Source organism: Alligator mississippiensis, chromosome 13, assembly GCF_030867095.1.
Source record: "Alligator mississippiensis isolate rAllMis1 chromosome 13, rAllMis1, whole genome shotgun sequence".
Taxonomy (NCBI): domain Eukaryota; kingdom Metazoa; phylum Chordata; order Crocodylia; family Alligatoridae; genus Alligator; species Alligator mississippiensis.
In genome coordinates, this window is record NC_081836.1 from 15,706,779 (window position 1) to 15,732,439 (window position 25,661).

Consider the following 25,661-nt stretch of genomic DNA (forward strand, 5'->3'; position numbering starts at 1 on the left):
ATCCTGTGCTCTCTGCACACAACTCTACCTTTCAACTCACCATAGAAATTTCCCAGTGCTTATGAGTCGTTTGGTGTTGTCTGTATTGTGGCAGCACCTGCAGCCCCCGTTGCTGATCAGGGCTCGGCTGTGTTTGTGCTACACAAACATATGGCCCAAAGACGAAACGCCTGTTCTTCCTAAAAAATGAGGTCATCTGCCTTCCCCTCTCCCACCCCCTCCCCTTGCTTGCCTGATGATCTCAGTACTGATGGTTTGCCCTGTGGTGGCCCCAGGTGCACTGCCTTTCAATCCAGCCAAACTCTTCTGCAGGCATCCACTGATTCACACCTCTGTGAATTACTGGGAGGCAAAAATCGTGACTGAGCTGCCAGGTGAAATGGCGAGGGCAGCCCGTGTGTGCCGTGTGAGTGGAGCCTTGATAGGAAAAGTAGGCGCTGGGGTTCACTGCTGTCTGCTCTGGGAGGGATGTGACAGTGCCTTTTTAGAGACTTTCTCTTCTTGAATGATAGGCCCTTAAGAGGGAAGGTGTTCAGGGTGCCACTGCAATTTCCAGATAGGAGCATAAGTTTTGTCACAGGCAGTGAGTTGTTCAGGCTCACTGTCTCCCGTTTCTTTGGGTCACTCAAGTTTTCAGTATTGAAGGAGATAAGACAACTCCTACAAGGAGGAAGTAACAGTGGGGTCAACAATAGGGCCCTGCTTCAGATTGGGTGCTCCTGGGGAATAATGGTGAAATGGGGTCCCTGGCGGAGCTGTGCTGTTTGCAGGAGGATGCGTGTCTGGGGAACTGTGTCCCTGGCTTTTCACAGAGGCTGCTTTTGATGGGAGAACAAACAGCCTTTGTCAGTGCCTGTGCGCTTTGCTGAAGACTCCCCAGAGCTGCTGCAGGCTTCAGCAGCACAGAGTGGGGCTTTCCAGGCTTACACGGGTGCTGCAGTGGCCCCTCGGCCCCCAGTGTGTACTTGGGTGCTGCTGTATTGTCACACGGTTGCAGTACGGGGGTGCAGACCTCTTACAAAGAGAGTTCAGTCGGGGATCGATTGCTGAGGGCCTGTCTGCTGGCACTTGGATAATGCAGGCTGCTCATGGTGTCTATTCTAGTAGGCTGATAGTCTAAGTGCTTGGCTTGGCTCTGAGATACCCAGGGAGACTTCATTTTCCCTTTGCTAAACTCTTGGTTCATCTGTTACTTCCAGATTCCTTTGAAGTCTCCAACATCAACTGGGTCTGAGGAGATCTGGAGACCAAGCCCAGGTCTGCCACTCATCGGCTGTGTAACCTTAGGCAAGTTGCTTGACTTCTTTGCCTCGGTTTTCTCTCCTGGTTTCTGCCTTGTCAGTCCTTGGGCCTGGGACTACCTCTCATGTCATTTGCACACATGACCTAGGAGGGCGGGATTGCAGTCTCCAATGGGCAACTGTAACTGTGATGTGTTTTGGGAGGCCGTATTGTTTCTTTGCTTTGACCCCCACCCCATCCCCAGACTGCCGTTCTACATATTGATTCATTTGCTGAGTGTTTGCTTTTTGCCACGTTTCCCCTTGTGAATCCATGAAGTTGGTCGGTGCTCTCCTGTCCACTCAGTTCAGAGTGGACTTTGGTCCCTGGTTGCCCTGCACCAAAATGATACTAGGACGTGCAGAGGCTGGAGGGGTAGGCGTTGCTTGTTTGCCTTTTCTTTTTTTAATTAAAAAAAGTCTGTTTGGATAATTAGACCCACATGTGCCCACCCCAGGTCTCTGTGGGTTGGTTCTGAGATGTTTCTCATGAACACCTGTCTTTGCAGCTTGAACTGCGGTGTCTCTGTTCTGGCAGAGAGGAGAGCGCTCGCACCCTGCAGGGCCCCGGCTCCCCGCAGTGCCAGCATGTCACAGAGACGCTCCGAGGGCGAGGACAAGGTCTTTCTCGTGGAGCACAAGTTCCGCTCAGAACTGCACATCAGCCCCTCTGGGCACCGCAGATCCCTGCTGGCAATGGACAATGCCTCTTTCTCACCCCAGCCTTCCCCGTCCCCGTCCCCGTCCCCATCCCCATCCCCCTCCTCAACTGACTCCCGCCGCATCATCCTGAGCACAGAAAGCCCAGCTGCGCTCAAAGTGGGCACCCAGCAGATGATCCCCAAGAGCCTGGCTATCTCATCCAGGCCCAAGACCCCAGCTCGCCACCAGAGCTTTGCCACAGTCCCACCGAACAGGGAGATGCCTCGATGCGACCCCAAACGGATGTCGGCCCCCAGCATCTCCCTGGATGAGGTGGAATTCGATGCCGGGGGCATGCTTAAGCGCAATCTGCGGAACATGTCTTACCGGGCAGCCATGAAGGTGCAGGGGGGCAGTGAGGAGCCTGAGCCTGTGAGAAGTATCGCCAGCCTGAAGCCCTTGGAGGAGGGCAGCACGCAGCCAGCACGGAGCCCAGGCAGGACCAAGGTAGGTCCCAGTGCACACAGCCGTTCCCCTCCTCAGTTGATGGTGTACGTCCATGTGGGGCTGAGGGAACAGCCTTGGCGCTGATCATGGGAAGGCTCCTTCAGCTGTGGGAACTCGTTCTCAAGCTGAAGGCCAATGGGCAGTCCCTTGGCCACTGGGGACCTTGCGTCTGTGTGGGGCAGGAGTGCTACGGGACTGGGAGTTGCTTCCTCCAATGGCCAATTTCCCAGTGTAGACAGAATTGCCCGGAGAAACCAGTTAACTGAGGTTTTAAAATAGTGCAAGGCCCTCAGCTGCTCTTAGTCCACCCATTTCCAGCGGGTTAGTTGCCATTGTCGCACTGGTTAGGGAAGAGCAGATGATCCCTGTTGCTCATGCAGCCACTATTGTCCCACGGGTGGAGGCTGCTGGGAGATGCCCCTGCCTGCCTTCTGACCTGTACACTTGTGATGAGCAGCTGTGCAAAATGGGGATGGGCTTTGGAGTCATCTCTGGGCCTCTCAGGACAGCCCAAACTCCATATCTGAGCCTGCTGCTGATGTGCAATCCAACATGTTGTTTGAAAGTAATTGCATGATAGAGAGAGTCCAAGTCCGATGCCAAGCCCTGCCTTTGGATTTGCGCGCACTCTCTGAAACTCCTCCTTCCCCCACCCTGTGTCTTGTTAGCACACTCAGCTCCAGCAATACTTGAACTCCATGCTGTGCAGATGGTGCTAATTGCTGCAGCCTGGACCTTGTCTGGCCAGATGGGGTCAAGAGGCCAGAGCACAAAAACTGATTTAACTCCCAGGCTGAATTCAGGCTTCTGGTGCATCTCCAATATGCAGCTCCCTCCTCCCCTCCCCCTCCAAAGGGCTGCTGTGTGTATGCTGAGCTGAGATTAAATGAAGGGTTCAGGAGAACTGCCATGCCTCCCCCTCTACTGTTGGACAGCGCGGAGGGGAGATCCAACTCGATCTGCCTAAGCGGGCTTATGGAGAATGAAAGTATAACTCCTAAAGGTCTGCATTAGTGACTAAACTTGCCTGATGTTAGAATGCAGGGAAGAAACAACCTGCACATGACTGATTTGCTTCTTGAGCTAGCCTGCTGTGAAAAAGCTGATCTGTTGTTTGCATTAGCTCATGTCCTGCAGTGAGTCCTTGGCTGGCTCACAGATGCATCTGAGCCTTGTGGCTCGTGTATTATTTGTCCTGAATCATTTTTCACTTAGTGTACCTGTGACGACCCCGCCCCGCTGGTAGTAGGGCTGAGCGGGGTCATTGGTCACCAAGCACACCAGTGTGTTCAGAAAGGTGGGATGTGCTTTCTGACTACAGCAATGGGAGGATCAGTGTCATTCAGCCCCTTAGCCAATTCACCACCCCACCAGAGTTGATGCTGCTGTTCTCAAGAACCACCTCAATCATACACTTTTTGTCAGGATTGGGTCTCAGGCTTGCATCCTCTGAGATAACATTTAGACTTTTCAAGATGAGCGGAGCTATTCCAGAAATGACTGAAATGGCTTTAACACAGGCTATGTACAGATGTGACTCATACATGCGCTAGGACGGGGGTGGGCAATTATTTGGGCTGGAGGGCCACTTAGGGAGTTTTGATGAGCTGTTGCAGGCTGGGCCCGCACCCTTGTCTTACCTGTCTGGGTCGGAACTGCCCCCATCTCCCCCCGCCCAGCCTGCAAAAGCTCGTCAAAACTACCTGAGTGGTTGATTACTATACCAATCCAGGGGCACTGGATGGAGTGGGCAGGTGTGTTCTTCATGAAGGCTGGTCTGGGAACCCTGTGGGCAGGGCGTGCTTGGCTGGGTGGATGGGATGGGTCTGTGAGCAGGCAGGGCAGAGCTGTGATCTGCTCCCAGCATGGCCCCATGCTGCCACTGCCCCCCAGTCCTGGCCCCACCTGCCCGTTCTGCTCCCAGAGGCTACTCCCTGCCCACTTGCAGCCCCATCCCATCTGCCCGACCAAGCGCGCACTGCCTGTAGGGGTCCCAGGATGGTCTCCATTGAGACCCCACCTGCTCTTTCCAGCACCATCAGCGGTGGGTTCAGGGCAAAATGGCTGAGGTGCCCAGGCAGTGGGGCTGGGTCCAGTGGTGGTAGCGACACTGCCAACGGCAGCCCGAAGGAGCTGCTGCTGGGGGAGGTGCAAAGACGAGTCTGGCTGTCGCACTGCTCCAGCCCTTCTGCATGCCCATGGGTGGTGGGACTGGCCGCATGCATCATGGCTCGGGCTGCCTCCCACGCCTGGGTTGGGTGGAGCCAAGGGATCTGCCAAGGGCTCTATAAAATCTCTTGGCAAACTAGATCTGGCCCGCAGGCTGTATTTTGCCCACCCCTGCAATAGGATAAGAGCAAGAGGAAGGTGAGTCTCGGTGAAAAAATAAACGTTGGAATAATTGTAAGGTTGTTCTGACCACAAATAAGGTAACTAGAGGCCTCAAGAAAGCCAAGCTCTGTACACAAGTATGTATATCTTTTGTCTTGAATTCTTTTTCCATTACAGCTCAAGGAGAAATGGTTGGTGCAGTTCATTTTTACTCATTTTCATAATTGTAAAATCACTTCACCCTTGCTCCTCACACTCATCTCCCTGGCCTGACCCCCTCCATCCCATCCCTTCCCTTCGCCTCCACTGTGGCCGTTCATTCTGTACCGCTTGCTGTCATGGAGTTGACTCTGTCCCTGTGTCCAGCCTCTCCCCATGCCCCGTGTTGGTTGGGGCTGGTGAGGTGTGAACTCTTCAGGGCAGGGGCAATTTGCTGCTCAGCCACTGCTTGCTTGGCCCTTTGGCCCCAAGTACCCTCACATCAGGGCTTGTTGGTCAGGAGCTGGCCTGATGGGGATAAGGACTGAGGACAAAGGAAGCAGTGAGCCACCAAGGGGAGGGCCGAGGCCCCTTGTCTGCCATCCTGTGTCTTGCACTCACTGTGTCTCTGTCCTGCAGAAAACCTTTGGGAAGAGACGGATGCAGAGGCATGGAGGCTCCTTCAAGGATGGTGAGTGGTTCTGCTTATCCTGGATAATAAAAGCTTTAGACGCGTTCTTTGACTGATGCCCCGCTGCCGCCTCAGTGGCAGTTCCACCCTGGGTGTTGGGTCAGAGGAATTTCCAGGTGCTTCCTACCAGCAAGGGGGCCAACAGGTGTGTGGGGGGTGGAAGGGTCTGCAGGCCATGTGGGATGCTTTGTCTAGGGGTAATAATGGCTAGAGGCAACGTGCAGTCTGATGCAACAACAAGCTTCTGTTTGATCAAAGCAGCCTCGATGCAACACGACTGAGCCTGATTCTGAGGCTCCCAACCAGGTCTGTTCAGTGGAGCTGCTAGGCCTGTACAGTGTCTCCAGTGTAAACGCTGCCCATTTTGTTCCCTCCCTATAGAGCCCTGAGGGCACAGCTTCATTGGCAGGGCCCCTGGTCTGACCATGTCACATTCAGCACTGATGTGTCACCCCTCTCTGCAGCACACCAGTGCACCTCCATGCCCAACCATGGATCCTGCTCTGCCTAAGCAGAGTCTTGCCCTGGGGGCATTGCAAAGGCTATCAAATGCAAGGGGCTTGGGAGCGCAGCAGGAGCCCCAACTCTTCAGCCTCCCCTCCCTCTTCAACAGACCTGGGGGAGGGCAGTGGGCTTCAGGGGGAATGGGGATTTCTCACAGTCTGCTTGTCATTCCCTGCCTCATCCACTGTCCCCAGACCCCCGGCTGTACCAGGAGATCCGTGAGCGAGGGTTGAACTCCATCCCTCATGAGTCAGACGATGACTTGCTTGAAGAGGAACCCACCCCAGAGGAGCAACCCACTCCTGATGCTGCCATTGTGGTGAAGAGCTATCGACCTGCCCAGATAACTTGGAGCCAGCTACCTGAGGTAGGCAGCAGGTGCCCTGGGCCCATGGCAGCCAGCAGGAGGTCTGGGAAGGGGTGTTTTGGGTGTCTTATCTCACTTGTGCCTTTGTTCTACTTTGTTGTGAAGTTGAGCCTTCCAGCTCTGTGGAAAGACAGCAGGCGTGCCTCTAATGCTCCAACCAAGCCCGTTTCTTTGTCTGTTGGTTGGCTTCTGAATTTTTTCTCCCCTCGTGGTGGATGGGTCGGTCTCGACCTGGAAGGGTGTGGGCAGTGGGGTCCCACAGGGCTCGGTCCTTGGACCGATACTCTTTAATGTCTTCATCAGTGACTTGGACGAGGGAGTCAAATGTACTCTGTCCAAGTTTGCAGATGACACAAAGCTATGGGGAGAAGTGGACACACCGGAGGGCAGGGAACAGCTGCAGGCAGACCTGGACAGGTTGGACAAGTGGGCAGAAAACAACAGGATGCAGTTCAACAAGGAGAAATGCAAAGTGCTGCACCTAGGGAGGAAAAATGTCCAGCACACCTACAGCCTGACCTGCTGGGTGGCACAGAGGTGGAAAGGGATCTTGGAGTCCTAGTGGACTCCAAGATGAACATGAGCCCGCAGTGTGACGAAGCCATCAGGAAAGCCAATGGCACTTTATCGTGCATCAGCAGATGCATGACGAATAGGTCCAAGGAGGTGATACTTCCCCTCTATAGGGCGCTGGTCAGACCGCAGTTGGAGTACTGCGTGCAATTCTGGGCGCCGCACTTCAAGAAGGATGCAGATAACCTGGAGAGGGTCCAGAGAAGGGCAACTCGTATGGCCAAGGGCCTGCAGACCAAGCCCTACGAGGAGAGACTAGAGAAACTGGACCTTTTCAGCCTCCGCAAGAGAAGGTTGAGAGGCGACCTTGTGGCTGCCTATAAGTTCATCACGGGGGCACAGAAGGGAATTGGTGAGTATTTATTCACCAAGGCGCCCCCGGGGGTTACAAGAAACAATGGCCACAAGCTAGCAGAGAGCAGATTTAGATTGGACATTAGGAAGAACTTCTTCACAGTTCGAGTGGCCAAGGTCTGGAACGGGCTCCCAAGGGAGGTGGTGCTCTCCCCTACCCTGGGGGTCTTCAAGAGGAGGTTAGATGAGTATCTAGCTGGGGTCATCTAGACCCAGCGCTCTTTCCTGCTTATGCAGGGGGTCGGACTCGATGATCTATTGAGGTCCCTTCTGACCCTAACATCTATGAATCTATGGTCTTAAAATCTCCCGCAGGTCACGGCACTGAATATAGGGTATGGCTGGGACTAACTGTCCTGGACATGGAGACAGGAAATGCTCAGACAGCAGGGACTTATTCAGGGCAGTGTATTAATAATATATAACCAAGCTGTTGGCTTAGTTGCTGCAGGGGGTGAATGTGTTGGGGTTGAAGGTCTCCTCTCTTGGAGCTCTTTGGGATGTTCTCGCTGGTTGTTGCCCTCTCATGGGATTAGCAGGGTTTGACTAGTGCTGTTTGCATTTGCGTGAAAGCTGGGTTTGAGCTGGTGTGATTCCCACTGAGTCCAGAGAGGAAGATGAACAGCTACCTGCTTGCACTCACGTGAATTGTAAAGCTTTTAACACCCTGCATAGGGGGTAATTAGATCGGTCACAGGCCTCACAAGACCATAGAGAAAGGACTTCACTTCTCAATGCCATGGATTCCTATTTGTTTCTTTCCTGATGTCTCATCTGCCAGCATCCTCTAGACAACCTTTTGGTCATCACGGCTGCAATGGTAGAAAATAGCTATGGATTTTCATCTGTAGCTATAACTAAGAATGACTCGCTTGCGGCTTGGAACATGGGACCCTAGGGCTTGGGCTGCAGTTATTCTCCATGGCTGGGCCACTTTCCTTGGCTGCCCGACCCCATCCAGGAAGTAGGTTGGCAGGCTGGGCATCTGGTCTGACACGTTGGCTCCTGCATCACCAGACACCATGGGCCAGGGAGTCCCTGTAGGAAGCCTCAGACAGTGCTGGTTGCAAGTGAGGAGCGTGGTGCTGGGTAAAGTGCAGTTGTTTGTGCTCATCGTGACTGTTCTCTGTCACCCAGGTGCAGGAAATGGACATCCTCGACAAAATAAGCCCTGCAGAGCGCAAAAGGCAGGAGGTAAAGCGGGGCCCCTGGGATAGTAGTTGGTTGGGACCTGGGCTTAGAAAGAGGTTCTCAGGGGTGCTGTCTGTACCAGTGGGTGAGTCAGGGAGCTGATCACTGGGGACAGGTGCTGCATTTGAAACACCAGTGACTATGACTTTCCTGCCATGGTGCCATGGCAAGCTTGCAGCTGCCTCAGTACCAACAGGGACACCTGGTTAGCACCCTCTGTCTCATAGGCTGAGACAAAGTAGTGGGCTAGGCAACATGCAAGTGGCATGGGATGGTTTTACTTGTACTGTGGGTGCTTGGCATAAAGGAACAGGACTGGAGTCATCAGCTAACCTTGCACCAGCTAAAGAAAAGTCCTGAGATAGGGACAGGTTGCCTTGAGGATTTAACTTATCCTGCATGGAGGCGAATGGCTCAGAGACTCCTCTGGCAAGGAAGAGCTGGGAATCCCAACTCCCTTCACTTCAGCATGCATAGAGGGGCCACGCATGGCAGGCTGTCTTAGCTCACTTTGTCTGCACAACTTGTGGCTGAGATGTTTCGGACCTTACGTGCCATTTGTCTGTGCTGCCCTGCCCTGCAGGCCATCTTCGAGATCATCACCTCTGAGTATTCATACATGCACAGCCTCAGCATCCTGGTTTGCCACTTTATGAGGTCTGAGGAGCTGAAGGAGACAATGACACAGACCCAGCACCACCACCTCTTCTCCAACATCGGGGATATTCTGAACATCAGCAAGAGGTAATCCTGGTGGGGGAGAAGGAGGCTAGTCAGGGCTCCCCAGGGCTGATCTGAAGGGGAACCAACCCTAGCCATGTGGTCTGAGCTCCTGTATAGCATAGATCAGAGGACATGTCTCACTAGCTCCTGCACCAGATCTGTCCCTTCTTTTTTGGATCATATACAAGGTGTGAGCTGGCGGACCCTGTCTGTCCCTGGGTGAGGTGTTCTGGTAAGGGATCCTCTCTGTTTCAAAGAAATCCCTGATTGCTTGTGGAAAGGACAGCTGTGGGAGGCATCTGGGCAAACAGCAGCAGCCCTTTGGGGTGAGTGTCAGAGGTTCCTATCAACTCTGCTGTGTATCCTTCTCCTTCCTGCTTGCCCAAATGGTATGAAGGCACAGGGGCCGCCTGAGCACATTGGCATATGGCTACCACAGTCTGTGCTTACTCTGGTGCTGCCAGTGTTCCCATCAGGATACAGACTGGGGAGACCTGCTCTGGGCTGAAGAGTGTAACCTTCACTGAGCAGGTGGGGGGGAGCATTCACAAGGCCTTGTGGCGCTGCTGCTCTCCTGTGCTAGGCAATCTGGCTCAGTCCTTGGACTGAGCTGGAAAGCAGTGCTGGTAAACCTGGTCTTGATTTACCCTGCCTTCCTCCTCATTCTTGTTCACATGCCTTTCAAAAGTCCTGTTGTGCCAGGAGTCTCCTCCCTCCATCGCTTCAGCCCTTTGGAGCGGGCATGGGTGGGTCTTGTCATCACCTCCCCGGTATATCCCAGGTCATGCTCTGACATGACTCCACTTGCACCATGGAGGAGCAGAGGTCACCATGAACCTTCCCAGCAGGCCCTGGCTTGCCCTGAGTGGTGTTCTTTAGCTTGCAAATGAGAAAAGCTGAAAAAGAAACTGCTGCACCTCAGACCAGCAGTGCAAGCCCAGGCTTTTCTGCTTGGGAGGGAAGTAAACTTTGGCTGAGTGCTGAACCCAGAGCGTGGCGGCTGTTAGCAAAGTGGGCCGGTGAGAAGCATAAAGAAAGCCACCCCCGGTCTTGGAGCCGGGGAGAGGGTGTTCTCTGGGCTTGCTGCCCCAAAGAGCCAATGGCTCTGCTGTCTGACTGGCAGCGCTCTGCGGGAGGGCAGGGCTGGGGCACGTGGCGGTCAGAGAGGAGGAGAGCGTTTCAGCGGGAAGCAGACAGGAAAGCTCCTGGAGCAGATCACTGAGCCTGGTAGCTGTGGGATGGGGGCAGGCTGAGCAGCATCCCAGTTCTGACCCCAGCGCTGTCGCTGGCCACGTAGCTTTGGGTTCCCCCACAGTGGAGTGGAGTTGGTCTGCTGATTTCAGGGGTGATTTGGGGCAGGTTTAAAGGCAAGTGACATTACAATAATTTATCATGTGGGTGTTTTGGATTCCTGAGCAGTAGGCAGTTCAAATAACAGCACTGCTAGTAGGTGCCCTCGCGGCAGGTCCTTTCTGTCACCACATAGGACCTGGAGAAGGCTTGAGTTGGTCAAATGCTGTTTTGTCCCCCTCCTTGCCTAGCTCTCCCAGTGCCATGCTGGGTGGCTAGCTCCTATGCCCCTATCCCACTGAGAATGGGGGTGCTAAGCTGCCCCCAGATGCACTTTAGGCTGGCCATTGCAATCCCAGAATTCGTCCAGCAGGGAAGAAGGAAATCCATCACCCCGTCAGCTGGAGCTTGGCCTTTTCCAAGAGCTGCTCAGGAGCCTTTTGCTGGTGGTCTTCTCCCTGTGGAGCCAGTACTGACCATTTTGAACATGATGCGTGCCACTGGGACTCTTGGCTTGGGGCTCTCTCTTTTCTGGCCTGTTGCAAAGCGTCCCTTCCTTGCAGTGCCCCTGGCAGTGAGAGAGCTCCTAGGTCTGCAGAGATCTGAACTAACACACTCAAGTGTGATCAGACAGACCTCCCCCTGCCAGGGAGGACATGAATACACCCAGCAGGGAATCACATCCCAGTTATCAACCGTTAGCCTCAGGTGCAGCTTTGTGCCTGCCAGGAGCTGGAGGAAGTCATGGGTATGTGGCATGGCTCAAATGGTTCCTGAGCTCACAATTTGCAAGTGGATAGGGGGAACTCCAGACATTGTGGCTGGGGGCCTGTTTGCCTACTGAAGCTTAAGTAATGCAGAGCAGCTTCAGCATAACAAGGCCTGTTGGCAACAAACCCCTGCTTTCAACAACCCTAAGGGCATGAACCAACGCTTTTCATTATTCTGGTGCAGCAAAATGACCAGCCAGCCCTATTACAGGGAGTGCCCTCTCTTAGCCAGCTTCCCTCCTGGTCCCATGGGGTTCATTCTGAGGAGCTTGCTTGGTATACACAGATAATTTTCCCTGGACCTTTCTCTTTGTCTTTTAAATATTGCTCCTCCAAAGTGAGGTCTAATTTAGGACCGTGAGTTATTCCTGCAGGGTAATTTCAAATGCTGATGTTTAAGCTCCTCATTTCACCTCTCACTTGTGACCTAAGTGCCCCTTTCTGGACTCTGCAAAGGCAGTCAAGGTGTGTTTAGGGTGTGGGGTATGGTCATACCAGGCCACAGGGTCATGCTGAGCTGGCTTGTGCTGTGTGGGCTTATGGTTTGTGTCCGTTTTCAGCACTTTTGTTTTGCGTCATTGGTCCCCTTCCTTATTGATTGCTGGAAAGGCCTTTGGAGCACTGTGCTGTCAGCTGTCCCATGGCACAATGTCCTGGGATTGCCCTTCTCCACTGGGCCAGAGGCTCTGAATTCCTCCCTGGGAAGTTTCCTTTCTCTGTGACTGTAGGCGTGGGTGTAGGGGAGAGGCTGCGAGGAAGAGCTAGATGCTAGGGACAGTTGCCGAGCAGGAAAGAAGGGAGAGTTGCCCCTTGGCTTACTGCACCTTCCTCCCCATCTGTTTGCTCTTTGATTGAGGCCCCTGCGCAGTCTCTCGTGGTTGCGGGCTGTGTTTGCCTTGGGTGGTGGCTGCATGAGTTTGCCAGGAGCTGCACCATCGTGACAATGTGGTAAGGAGGATCAGAGCAGCTGGCCTGCTGTTGCCTCAAGGTTCCTGGTGGCTCTCTGTGATAGGAGTTGCTTCTGGGGTTCCTGCCGAGGGAAGATTCAGTTTCTGTTTTCAACCACTCTCTGGCTGAGCTTTGGAGACAGCCCAGGGTGCAGAGGTGAATGAGGAAATCCTGCAGTGAGGCTGGGCCATGAGCCAGAGGCAGCTCTCTGATAATGTGAGAGCAGGGTTGGACCTTAGAGACTGGGCTGTGCAAACTTCACACCCAAGTTGCTCTAGCAACTTGCTGGGAGCCTGGTCACATGGAAGCATCCACATCCATGCATGCCACCAGGAGAGTGGCTTTTCTGCTAGCCAGTGGGCAGGTGGGTGGGATTTTCAGCTACCCTCGAAGCACAAGGCAGACTTACCCTAGCTTGACAGAATTAGCACTTTGTCTCTGCAAGGAAATGGACAGCAGTGGACTACTGCAGACTAGTTCTTCCCAGCTTAGCTCCTGATGCAGGGGCATCATGCCAGAGTGTCTCTAGGCTCCAGAATAATAGATCTGGTGTGGCAATGGTCGGGTAGATACATGGGGAGCTTCCCCTGAATAGCTGTGATACAATAAGGCATTCCCTCCCATTGCCATGCCCCTGCTAGGGTCTGCGCTAGGCTAGAGGTCAGTTGCAGTTGTCAGAAGCTGGAAACAGAGGCCTGTCCCAGAGAAAACTTGCTGCTCGTCTCACTGCCCTGCAGCTGATTCTTGGTTTCTGCACCAGATGTTGTAGCATCAGCTGGTTGCATTTGGGAGCTGAGCTTTGAGCAAGAGGTGGTGCACTCTGGGAAAGGCTAAGGCCCCTGGCAGGGGGTGCTCCAGTCCCTGAGTAGTAGGGGAGTGCATTGAATGGAAAGCTTCTGCAATTAGCAGTGGGGATATGAATCCAGGGAGAAACACAAACCTCTGTGGGAGGCCTCTAAGGGAACTGGGTGAGAGAGCACCTCTGGATGCAGGCCCACCAGGTAACTCTTCCAGCTCAACACCTTCCGATGTTTTTTCCTTGGCAGTTTTTTTGAGGACCTAGAGAAACGGTACCAGGAACACATCCTGATCTCTGAAATCAGTGACATCATGGAAAAGCATGCACTGCAGCACTTCCACCCCTACGTCATCTACTGCTCCAATGAGGTCTACCAGCAGAGGACACTACAGAAGCTGCTGTGAGTCCCATTGAAGGCCTGCAGCTGCAATTCTTCCACCAGTCCAGAGTCCTCAGACTGAGCTACGGAGGTGCCAACCTACTGCAGTTATAGTGCAGTTGGCATGTATTTGCACACACCTGATTCTCCTGTAGCTCAAATGCCTCCTCTTCCTCAAGGAAGCCATTTGTCCTCTCCAGATTTCAGTGCAAGATGCTCCAATGGAAGGCAGATGACTGTGATACCCACTGCTGGTTGGGGATCCCCAGATTGTTTAGCATTGCTCGGTTTGTGCGGGGTGGGATATAGGTGAGTGTGAGGAGGGTGCCATAAACCACAAATGTTTGAAATCTGGAGGGGAAAATGCTGTGATGTAACTTCGTCTCTTCTTTGATCAGGAGGCTCACAGAGGTGGAGCAGCAGTCCTCAGGGCACCTCTATGAGTCATCTGTTTTTCAAAGTGACTTTTTCCTGGCTTGTACCATGGTCCTGCCACCCATTCAGATGTATTTGAGGAGAACCAGAACTGTCTATTATACCTATTTCCTTAAGCTTAGAGGAAATCTAATCTTGCCCTCCTCTAAGCCAAACATGTGCCCTAAATGTGACTAAGGCTCTGTGTGCTATAACCAGCTCCTTGAAACCCTGCAGTCTATTTGATCTGGGAACATGGCAGAGACTTTCTTCCTGGAAGGTCTCTATAGTCCAAGCACAAGTCCTAATTGTGGATTCTTATATTGTTTCAGAGCCACAAGTCCTGCATTTAAAGAGGCGTTGAAACAGATTGAAAGGAAACCAGAATGTGGTGGTCTGCCCATGATCTCCTTCCTCATCCTTCCCATGCAGAGAGTAACACGCCTTCCCTTGTTGATGGAGGTAAGTCAGAGCTGGCCAGTGGTGTTCCCATGTGCGTTTCAAAGAGTATCTAAGAAGAGAGGAACTGTTTGCTGCCCCTTCTGTCATCTAGGACAGCAGAGCCCTTGGGGTTTGCTACCTGCATTCTTGGGCTGCCGGTTATAGCAGCGGGAGGTCAGGTTTTCCTGTCTTGTACTTGAGCCTTTGTCCTGAACTTGAACTCAAACCCCAAAGCTGGTTGGCTCCATTCCCTGCTCCCTTGAATTCCCAGACATAGCCACCAGCTGTTTTGTCTGCCATGAAATGACGCTGAGGGGTGTACAGCACCTCAGACCCCTATGGCTGTCTCTCTCCTTTTGGCTCCTGCTTTGCTTTTTCATGCCCCATCCTTACACACATGGGAGGGTGGAGCAAAAGATTTTGTCTAGAAACTGTTTGTGTAACCAAGAGGTTCTGCTGAGTACCAGAAAAAGAACAGGGCAGTGATCTCTGGGCAGTGTAGGGGACAGCCATGAGCTGCGCCTGAGCTAGCAGCAAAATGCACCAGGAAGTGAAGCCTAACATTTCCAAGACAGCAGCATTTGAGAGGCCCTTGTCAGCTGTTCAGTCCCATTCAGTGACTCGCCAACCCAGCAAAGTCCATGAATGGAAGGAAGGGTGAGGTTTACTTTGTCCTAAACTGCTACTACCTGCCCAGGGATGTGAATGCACAAGTGTCTCTTCCTCCTCTAAGGTCCTAAAGGGGCAAGTATATGGTGTCTATTGAAATGCCAAATGAAAAAGAGGCCTCCAATAGCAAATTGATTGCTCTTCCTAGTTGTGCATCCTAGTTGTGCAAGCATTCTGTGTTCCTGGTCTTGGGGTATTGGTTCCAGGTGCTCCCAGCAAAGCATTTGCAATGTGACATTGCCCTATCTGCTGTAAGGACCCTTTCAGTACTGTTCTCTCTCTACCTTTTAGACTGTCTGCCAGAAAACCAACCCATACAGCACGACGTACGAAACTGCCACCCAAGCCCTGAGAGCCATCAGTAAGGTGAGGCACTGAATCATCTATGCACATCCAGTAGTGGATGATAGGTGCTTTGCACTGGGGTAGTACAACACTTTGAGTTGCCAATAGGCAGATCCCAGGACAGAAAAGGAAAATAGATGGATGCAAGTTGCTCTTTCCTTTCCAGTATGTTTTGCCTCAGATGCACTAGCTCAGTTCACATCGCCATGGCTCCTCAGCTGCACTGTAGGTGATCAGTTGTGTACAATGGCATGAGGTGCAAACCAATTCCTTTTCCAGACCCTGGGTTAAATCTGTTGTGTATCTTGAATGCAGCAGGATCCACATCAGATCCCAGCATCAATCACAGTGGATGGGCTGGAGTTCTCTAATGCCATGGTCACAAAACCAACACATGGACTCGATGGCTTTGGAGAACTCCAGGTTGTCCACCAGGTCTGATGCTTTCTGGCCACAACTGCATCTGATGTAGAGTGCAAGCCTGGGAGCTGCAGCTCATGCTTTCTGACTCTGCTTACAGCTGGTTAAGAGCTGCAATGAAGGAGCCCATACCATGGAACGGACTGAGCAGATGTACACCCTGCAGACACAGCTGGAGTTCGGGAAGATCAAGGTGAGGAGCCCTGTTAGCTGGAAGCACCCCAAGGCTCAGCCTGGCCTGCTTCACAGTGAAGACGGCCCTTTTAGGACTGAGTACACACGGGTATTGGGGCACTTCCCAAAGCAGAGAGGTGCCTGCTGGGATTGCTGAAATGCCCAAGCAAATGGACACCAAACTCCCACAGTAAATCTGTCCCTAGTTTTAGGATCTTATTGGTGCTGTAGTTCAGGATGGGAACTCTTTCACTTGTGCGAACCGTTTCTCTACAAGAAAGCTGCTTGGCTAGCAGTCAGCTGTGTGCACCATGACTCTCATTGGCTGGGAGATGGGACCCAGAGGGTAGGAGTACTCACACTGAGTGCCTGCCACCTCAAGGGATTTTCCTATTATTCCTTCCTTTCCTTTGGGAGGAGCAAGGGAAGTGCTGCTGGTGGGCCCTGTGTGTGAGCTGGGATGGTGTCCTGTAGTGAAGATGGTTATCTCTTGCTCCACTACTTCCATACAAGAGGGCACATTTTCAGAAGTCCAGCTCCTGGCCCCATCCATCACTCCAGGGCATTGTGTCTGCAGGAGCTGCTAGGTGAGGGACACTTTGAAGTATCTGGTCTGAGCATCACTTGTTAGTGATCCTTTCACAGGCAAAACTGGACCTTTGGGCATCATGCCAGACTTTTTCTTCTTTTAGAAAGCTGCAGTTTCGGTCTTTTTGTCAGCACGTGAGCATTGATTTGAAGTGACCCTTCTGGTCTCTTTGCAGCCATTCCCACTGATTTCTGCCTCCCGGTGGTTGCTGAAGAGAGGGGAGCTTGCCCTGTTCCATGGAGAGGAAGTTGGGATCTTCCGCAAAGGCCGGGTCAACTGCTACCTCTTCCTGTTCAACGATGTCCTGATCATAACCAAGAAGAAGAGGTAAAGAGGGTTCTGAGGTCAGCTCATGTTACCCTGTGAATTTGTGTCTGTATCAGTTACTCCGCCATGACTTCTGCAGTAGCTTGCCCAGTAGTGCAGGGGTGTGTTACCTGAAGGCAACTTTACCTTCCAGTCAGTACATCTGGCTTTGCAAAGCTGGGATCCTAGCAGATCAGGTAAGCTGAAAAAATGGCAGTTTGAAGTGTTTGCATCTTGGTCCTCGGTCTTGAGCCGTTATGAGTTTGTTAGGGAGTGAAGGTATAGACAAACATTACAGTCAGAGTACCAGTATAAGCTGTCACAGTGTAACTGTGCCCCCACGTTTCTGTCATGACACAGGTGTAGCCAAGCATTGTGACTTTAACCCATTTCATTCAGGGCTCCAGTTCCTGCGATTTAGCTTATTTGTGTGTCCGCAGGAGCCTGCGCACACAATGGCTGATGTCTACCAAGGCAAAAAATCCAAACCAGACCATCTCCCTCTCAGCACTCTGGGGTGCGATGGTTAGTCTCTGGCAGAAACAGAGCAGTTCCCTTGCATATGGAGAGACAGTTCCCCAGGCCAGGCCTGGAGCTGGTTAGCACATCATAGTTTGGGGGTGAGGTGGGGGGCAAATGTGTTCTTTTGCTGGGTTAACAGGTGGCTTTCCTCCTCCCAGGCAGCCAGGCTAGCTCCTCTCCCCAGGGTTTTGTTGGGATGTAGTTTTGTTTTGAACAAAAAAAATTGCAAAATTAGTCATTCCCCGCTAGCTGGCCCTGACAGCTGCAGTTCCGGTAAACACAAATAAACCATCAGGCTCCATGGCCTTGTGAGCAAGACCCTGCTTGACCTACAGCTGTGAAACTCCACCTTTCCTATTAGCTGGACATGTAAATATCTGATCCGTGGACAGAACCTTGTGGACCCCGCATCTCTGTGGCCTGGTTGCAGAGAACTACTGACTCTTCATTTGGAGGCATTGGCACGAGGTACAGAAACCAGAGCTGTGGAACTGGCCTGTACAGCATTGTCCCAGGGGTGAGGCTGAGAGAATTTCATTTGGCCCTTCCCCACGCCCACCAGGCCTCAGCAATGTGTGCAGCAGCAAGAGTGAAAGGGAAGGGAGACAGTAGGCTCGGTCTCTGGAATTCAGAACAGAAGCATGACTCCAGCCTGGAGGCTGGGAATGAAAACTTACCTGTCCAAACACAAAGGGGAGACTGGAAAAATGTAGGCTTAGTGTTATAAAAGGGGCGAGGGAGTTGATTAGCAGCACACATCAGCTACTCTGGTATACGTGTTATTGTCTACATGTTATAGAGCTGCATAAGCAGAGTGAAACTATTGTAACTTTGGCCCTGGTCATTCAGGGTAGAAGTTAGAACAGTTCAGTTCACACATACGCAGGCATCACGATTGCATTGGGACAGCTTATACTAGTCTCATCTGATACCACTATAACTGCTGCATCTATGCACACCCTGCTTTGTTTTCAATGTATACAACATGGGGATAACTCAGGTCATCCAGGAGTTCCTAGTGCTAGACAGTACAGACACAAGACGAAGATATTCCCTACTCCACAGAGCTTGCAATATCAGCAAAGTTGGAAAAACAGAACTTTCTTTTCCTGACCCTCCCACAAAACAACTACTTGTCCTGCCAGAGCACGGTGCAAGGCGAGTTGGGTGCTGGCATCGAACCCTGCAAAGTTCTCCCTGATGCAAGTCCCTTTCCATCTGTCTGGTCCTTGGTACCATTTGTCTCTCACTGGAACACGTGCTTTTTTCCTGTTACTGCTTAAACATTGCGTACTGTCATTTGTTTCCATGGTTTCCTCTCAGTCACAGATATTCCCATTCAGATTGGCACCGAGCTCTGATTGATTAAATTCCCCACATTCTGGAAACTTCTTTCATTCCTTCTCAACAGCCTTCTTGGTGTCGAGGGGCCGCTTTTGGGAACGGCCTGTTTCCATTTGGAGTCCTCTCGCTGTTTGCCGTGGGATGCTAAGGATTAGATTGCCATGGGAATTGCCTGCCATAGCGCAGTCTGCTGCTCTGTGCAGAGAGCCAGTGAAGTGACCTTCTGTTCCCAAGTAACTGCAAATGTGCACGTGCTGAGGCCAGGGAATAAGAATTATTGGGTGGAGAGCTGTCTGTTCCATGCCTCTTGCAGTTCATTAAGGATCACGTGGGCTTGAAGCTTGCAAAATTCCCAGGCAATACATAGCTAAATTTTTTGCAGACATAAAACGGCTTGAGCAATTGACCACTCCAGAAAGACAAGTCATGGAGAAAGGTCCAGCCAGACAGTTATCATAAGTGAAAGGTGAAGGCCCTGCCCCAGCCATATAGTGGGATCCATAGGGTCACTTTGGGTAATGAGACTGCTCTTCTGACTTAGTAATTTCCTCCGGGTTCATATAGACCATGTTTCCTTTTGCATGCTTCCAGCCAGCAGTGTTCTGCAGCAGAGGAATGTATGTGCTGAGGCCAATTTTTCTTTTATCTCCCCATGCTCCTCCTCGGACAGATGTATCACCTAGAGACCTGAAAAATGCATGTTCGGCTTTCCCATTGCTGAAATCAGCTTAACCCTCCTCCATGCTCATGGCTGCTTATAACCTGGGCGAACTGCTCTCCAAGAACACCCTTTACATGCTGGCTGCAGCGGGTGGTTGCATAGTGGACTAATTTTGTGCAGGCTGCCCCAAGCCCCAAGTATCAGTGAGACCAAAAGCTGGAGTCAAACCAGCAGTTGTGGACAGGCTGTCACGTAACAGAAGATGCAGTTAACCCCATGTGTCTGTGCCATGGTGGGTTGCAGCAAAGCAGTGGCACCCACAACAAAATAGAGCAAGGTGGGAGGGGAAAGAGAGGCAGAGAAAGGAGCTTCCCAAAGTTAAAGCTGATCAATGACCAAGACAGAAGTAAAATCCAGTCTCCTGAGCCCCATCAGAGTGTCCCAGGGTTGGGAAAAGCTTCCTGTCTGATCCGTGGCTTGCTTAGGGGCTGAACTGCAGCCAGCCAGTAGTCAGCATTGCAGGGGAGTTGTTTATCTGCTCATGTGTGCTGGACTTGCTCTTCAGGACTTTGCATATCCATAATGACAGGAGCAGCACATTTGAGTCAGCCGCACAGTTGTGCCGAGCTGCTTTGTCTTGGGGGGGGGGAGGGGGTCGTGGGAGCCAAAATTCATGAAGAACGGGCCTGATGGACCAACAGCTGAGCATCCCAGGTGTCCTAAAGCTGGGGGAAGTTTCTTTCAGAGCCGAGGCTTCTGTGTATGAGCGAGCTGTTCTGTGAGATGCTAACTCTGCTGTGCTTTGTCAACTGCAGTGAAGAGAGCTACACTGTGATGGACTATGCCAAGCTGGATCAGGTCGTGGTGGAGAAGATTGAAAGCCCTGACCCACCCTCCTCACCCCCGGGCAAGCCAGGGGCTGGAGGCACGGCCCGTAGCCCGTGGAACGGCCACTTGTTCCGAGTGATCCTGAAGAAGAACAGCGAAGGGAGACGGGAGGAGATCGTGCTGTCAGCAGAGTCCTTGTGAGTGCTGCTGTCTCCTAAGCAAACAGATGGGCCTGGGGGCATCTCCTGCTTTGGGCGTATGTGGCTTTTAAAGGATTGCTGCTTCTCAGTGAAAAAGGGGGAAAGTATGCTTAAAATCTGTAAGCAGGTGGTACACGTCATGCGGCTTTATCTGTTGGGTAGCACGTGACAAATTGGAATTGCCCTCCGCCCCTCCCTTCCCCACACAGCGCAGAAACAAACTTGGTTTAACTCTTCCTGTTCACTTCTAGCAAAATGCTCTTGCTCTGCTGGGAGGTCGGTGCCTGGAGCATTGTTGCACTATTGGTTTAACTGAGTCTCTGTCTCCTGAGCTGCTTTCATTTTTATTCCCCTTTCTCCTTGCCCCCATAACCCTGACATCTCTGGCCATAAGTACCTGCCATTTTTGCCATGGTCAAATTCCCAGTCTCTCTTACGGCACCCACTTTGCCCTTTCACTTCTTTCTAGGTGTACACCCTACAAGCTACTTCAGCCTTTCTCTGGGGAGCTCCAGTAACCTAGAAGGACTGGTCCTGGTACACTGCACCCTGTCCTATTTTAAATGAAGCTGCTCTTTAGAGTGACTGTCCTGTTGACAGTCCCCAAACTAGAAAAAATCCCTAAGTTCTGCAACACCAGCCATCCTCCACCATTTACTACCTTTTGTGCCCAATTATTTGTCATGAATTTGTAACAATAATCTGCAGGAAAATGTTATGCAGCTTCTGCTTCAAAGCTGCATCTCTTCTTCCCCTCCTGTTTTCAACCTGGAGAGAATGAAATCTTCCTCTGTCTCCCAAATACATCTTGCAAAGTTTGGGTTTTCTTTCAAGTTGCATTTTACAGGTCTTTGAGCATGTCAGGCAGGGGTAGGGAGGTAAGTGGAGTTTACCTGCTGCACTCAACCTCTGCTTCCGTTTGTGTATGATGTGTCTGAGCACTTCAGTTACAGTAGAAGGTGGGTCAGAAGCAAGTTTTCCATCTCTCCAAATCTCAAGAAATTTCAAACATGTACATTAGGAAGCGCCCTGCTCCCCCGGGTGCCCACACACACACAAAAGAGGAACAAGAAGAGAGGAGGGTTGAGGCTGACTGACCGTAGCCTGGCGGTTGGGGTAGTCATGTAGGAGGCACACAGCTTCGAGGTGCTGGTCTGACTTGGGCAGAGCTAGGATTTGGCTTCAGCCTCTGACATCGCAAGTGACTTCCTGACCACCAGGCTCTGGCCTTTCCTACACTAGGTCCCTCTCATTTGGATTGTGGCTGGAGAAGATTTTTCTAAGGAAAGTTCCCTCATAACTAGCCCTTCCCTATGAGAAGTTTATTTGGATGAAAACTATATTTTCCAGTGAAGCTTCCCTAGCATCTCAGGTGTCACTTGCTGCCTTTCTAACTCTAGTATCACCATGTAAAGAGGCCTCAACTCTTTCTTTTTGGCAGGAGCGACCGGGCTCGTTGGATCACTGCACTGATGCACAGGGAGAATGCAGAGAATGACACTTCCAGCAAAGGAGGTAAAGAAACCAAACCCCCTCTCTGCGACACTGCGTTTTACTGTCTTAAATCCTGCCTGTAACTAGTGCCTGATGCCTGTTCATTATCCTGTGCTTAAGGGCTGTAAAGCTGTCCCTCCTGAGGTCACAGGCTCTGGTTGAGATTTTTTGGGATCTGATAAGAGTGTCATGCAGGTGTATCCTATGAAGGAGTCATTCTTCTGTGAGGGAAGCCATAGGGCACAGCTGCTCACCAGCCCAGCATTTGCCTGAGTAGATCAGACTTTTCCTGAAGAACCCAGATGACTCTGAAAGTGTCTCCTAGAAGGTACAAATTGTCTTGTAATGTCATAAAGCAGAAGATAAGGCAGGGTGGCACCATATAGACTAACTTGTTTGGAGAGAGTGAGCTACAGCCTAAGCATCTCATGAAGTAGTTTGTAGCCTATGAAAATTCATGCCTGTCTGAACTAATTAGTCTCTAAGGCAGCGATTCTCAACCAGGGCAACTTGTGATCCTTTGAAGGGTGCCACAGGGTACCACAAGATGTGCAAACAGGAGTCACAAGATGAACTCGAGTGCTTTCACGTAGCTGTTTGTAGCGTTACAAAATTTCTGACCTCTTCTTTGCAACAGAAGACTTTCTCTGGTGTTTTTTCTGTAGTCAAAAAACAAATGAAAGCTCAGAGCTGGCATTTTCATGGGGCACCTCAGGTCTATTGAGGAGTGCCACAAGTCTAAGCAGGTTGAGAAGCACTGCTCTAAGGTGCCACCATGCCCCACCTTCTACCTAACTTCAACTAACTAGGCTAACTACCTCGCTGACTCTCTCTCGACTCATTATAGAGCAATGAGGATGCTCAGTAAGGGAAGGGGAACTGCTGTATTTTAAGGACTGCTCCCTTTTTTCCAAATACCTCATTACCAAATACAAAAGCAGGACCCTTACCCAGCTGCCACTAGGAAGGCCTGAGAGCAGGAGAGGGAGAGACATATGCTCCCTCTACTGGCCTTGGCGCCTCAGCTGCTAACTCATATAATTCCTTGTCTCCCAAATCCATTCAGGTTGGGAATAAACCAGGAAGTAAACACCAGTGCTGTTGTGCTGCCAAGCCCTGCAAAGATGGGGGGTGGGAATGGGGATGCTTGCTAAGTGAAAATGTGAAAGCTGATAAAATGGAGCGTTAAGCTGCTTCTGCCACTTTTATTTTAACCTGAATAGCTGGAAACATTCGTAATGCTTTGCTAATCATCCTCAGCATCTGAATTACTACTGCAGTGTTATCAACCTAGCACTGCCAGCACCAAGTACAGGGAAGTTGATAGTCAGTGGCTCCTCTCCTCCCCACCCAAATAGTCCTGAGAATGACTTAAAAATCCTAGGATTTAAAATTAATACATTTTGGGTTCCTTCCTTCCCTCCATGGCCTCTGTGTCTCTGAGTTTGTTGGGGTAAGTCAGGTTGCTAGAATCTGTTTTTAAATGAAAGCTGTAATCCTCCTGGAATCACTCGATTCCAGAAGCTGAAGCATTCAGATAAGCACAAAATGTGACCACAGTCATGGTAAAATGGCCAGAGACAGCCATGCTGTGAATCACCTTCAGAAAGACCCCAGCCCCCAAACCACCTTAGTAGCAAACTCCCCACAAAATCAAATGGAAGTGCGGGCAGCGCTGGCTGGGGCAAGCCAAGCCCCTGGGACCGCAGGGGGGTTTGCTTTGTGCCCACTCTGTTGTTTTGTTCTGGGGTTGTGGCCATAGCACTCAAAAGCCCAAACCCTGCAAGCTTGCATGGCTTTTGTTTGAAACCAGCACGTCCCACAGGACTCCCTCTGGAGTCTGTAGTGCCACCCACACCCACAGAGAGGCACATGGAGTTTCTTAAGCAATGTGCACAGGGAACACCACTCAGACATTAACACAGAGGGAGCAGGATAGGAGGGATTTCTGTAGCAATGTGGGTGTAAGCAGGTTCAGGAGAAGAGCAGAGGCTGTCCCATAAGTAGGGACAACAGCATGAGAGAAATAGAGGATTGGAGGGTCCACAGACTGGGAGGGACAGGGGGACCAGAGGGGTGCAGGTGGGGTGAGCAGTGTCTTGATGCTGGTTGCTGGGAGCTGGACTCAAGTGGCTTCTTGTTACCAAACCTGACTGGGCTCTAGAGAAGTCCACCTACACGATCCCCATTGCAGCAGGGCTTGTCCTCCCGGGCTGAGCCTTCTCTCAGGTCTAATCACAAGGCCTGGCTGTGGTTTCCAGTGGGCTGTTGCATTTTCCAACATTTTATCACTTCTATTCCATAGTTCCTTTTTAGCCAGCAATTGTGGTGTGTGTCTCTCTTCTCCCTCAGATCTGAGCCAGGTGGAGATAATCAGGGCACGCTTGGCTAAACAGACGGATGAAATTTCGCTGCAGCAGGGAGATGTTGTCTTGGTGCTGGGTGGAGAAGATGGTAAGTCATGTGGGAGCCCAAAGAGTGGGAAGCATGGGCTGGGTGCTAAAGCAGAGGCCTGGGAGCCGAGCTCTGGAGTGGGGTCTGATCCAGGTAGGAGGCTTTCAAGGTTACAGACAAGGAAGCCCAGCACTAGAGCTAACACCCTACATGTCTTAGAGAAGCGAAACCACAGGATCGCTTATGGGCTCAGAGCTCCCTGTAGTGTCCCTGTAGCATGTTAGCTACTGTCCATGCCCATCAGGAACTCTCCTGTGACACCCTCCAGTCCCAGAATGTGTCCGGTCCACAGTCCGGTAATCCAGCGATCTGGCTCCAACAGTGCCTAGCACAGCTGCTCAGAGGCAGGAGCAGGAAGCATAGCCGTAACAATTCTGCTTTGCGATTGGGGCAGCTGGCTTAGGCCTCTCCATTTCAAGGTTCCTCGTAGAGGTGTAAGATGTTCTGAAGGTATAAAAAGCTTTGCCCAGGTGGCACCAGCAGCAGTTGAGCTGTGTTTACGTTCCTTTTGGGTAAGTGCATGCTCCAGGTACAAATGCAATCAGAGTGCAGAATGCTTGCCTGATGTGGGAGATTTCCTGGCTGGCTCATGCTCTGTGGACAAGGGTGGCAGCAGGTGCAGCATGTGCTCCCTGGCTGGGTGCAGTCCTTTCCCATCTCACAGAATACTCTGCTCCTTCCTTCAGGCTGGTACTTGGGTGAGAGGCTTCGAGACGGCGAGAAAGGCTGGTTCCCCCAGTCGTGTGCACAGCAGATCACCGATCGCAGTGCCGTGGAGCGCAACGTCCGCCGCCTGGAGCGGCTGCGCATAGAGACAGACGTATAGGTCGCCGGCCACAACAGGTGTTCCTGTGAGGATTTATAAGGCTCTGAGCCACGGCCCTATGAGCTGGCAGGGCCATAGACCATGCTGGAGGGAAGGCCAGGAGCACACGCCTGCCAGCTCCCCTGACTTCCCTTCAGGCTGCTGCTCTTCAGAGAAAACTGGTTCCCCTTCTTGCCATGCCAGTGCTGTGCAGTGACACAAGTTACATGTCCATGTCTTGGATGTGACCTATCTGTGAGGGCTTTGGACTGGGACAGGGATGGTTTCATGTCATCCAACCTAGTTTGACCCCTCCATTACAGCTAGCCAAACCTGTAAGAATCGATTGGAGTTTGCTGCTAGAAATTGTGCTCCTTGCTTTGAAGCATTGAGCTTCCCAGAGAAATTTATACAGCCCACTCAGGCTGGAGCTTTTGTACTGTTTGCCCATCACTGTCACTGGTTCACTTGTATTCTCTGTGCCATTGTCTCCTGCCTTTAGCCCTGGGACTAATGCATGCCGGGGACACACACAGCCAAGGTGAATTTGCAGCTGTCGCATATAGGGCTTCCTTGCATTGGCGGGATGGTGGGGAATGTGTTTGCAAGTTGGTTTTTATAAATAAATATGCATAAAGCAGATATGTCAGCAGATATGTACGCAGAT

The 25,661-nt window shown here is 51.7% G+C and overlaps 1 protein-coding gene across 1 annotated transcript; it reads left to right on the plus strand.

Moving 5' to 3' along the window:
* Positions 1-1,791: 1,791 nt before the first annotated feature.
* Positions 1,792-25,654, plus strand: ARHGEF16 (Rho guanine nucleotide exchange factor 16). The gene is made up of 14 exons (XM_014605795.3): positions 1,792-2,429; positions 5,379-5,430; positions 6,129-6,301; positions 8,366-8,422; positions 9,003-9,163; positions 13,197-13,349; positions 14,075-14,204; positions 15,144-15,218; positions 15,718-15,810; positions 16,556-16,707; positions 20,029-20,238; positions 21,683-21,756; positions 24,088-24,189; positions 24,876-25,654. Exons 1-14 carry the CDS (start codon positions 1,869-1,871, stop codon positions 25,013-25,015), a joined length of 2,133 nt encoding a protein of 710 aa, XP_014461281.2. The 5' UTR covers positions 1,792-1,868; the 3' UTR covers positions 25,016-25,654.
* The last annotated feature ends 7 nt before the right edge of the window (positions 25,655-25,661 follow it).

Coding starts and splice junctions, on each gene's coding strand:
- ARHGEF16 (XM_014605795.3), top strand. CDS start 1,869: ATGTCACAGAGACGCTCCGAGGGCGAGGACAAGGTCTTTCTCGTGGAG. Junction 9,164..13,196: donor ATTCTGAACATCAGCAAGAG/GTAATCCTGGTG, acceptor TTTCCTTGGCAG/TTTTTTTGAGGACCTAGAGA. Junction 15,811..16,555: donor TGGAGTTCGGGAAGATCAAG/GTGAGGAGCCCT, acceptor GTCTCTTTGCAG/CCATTCCCACTGATTTCTGC.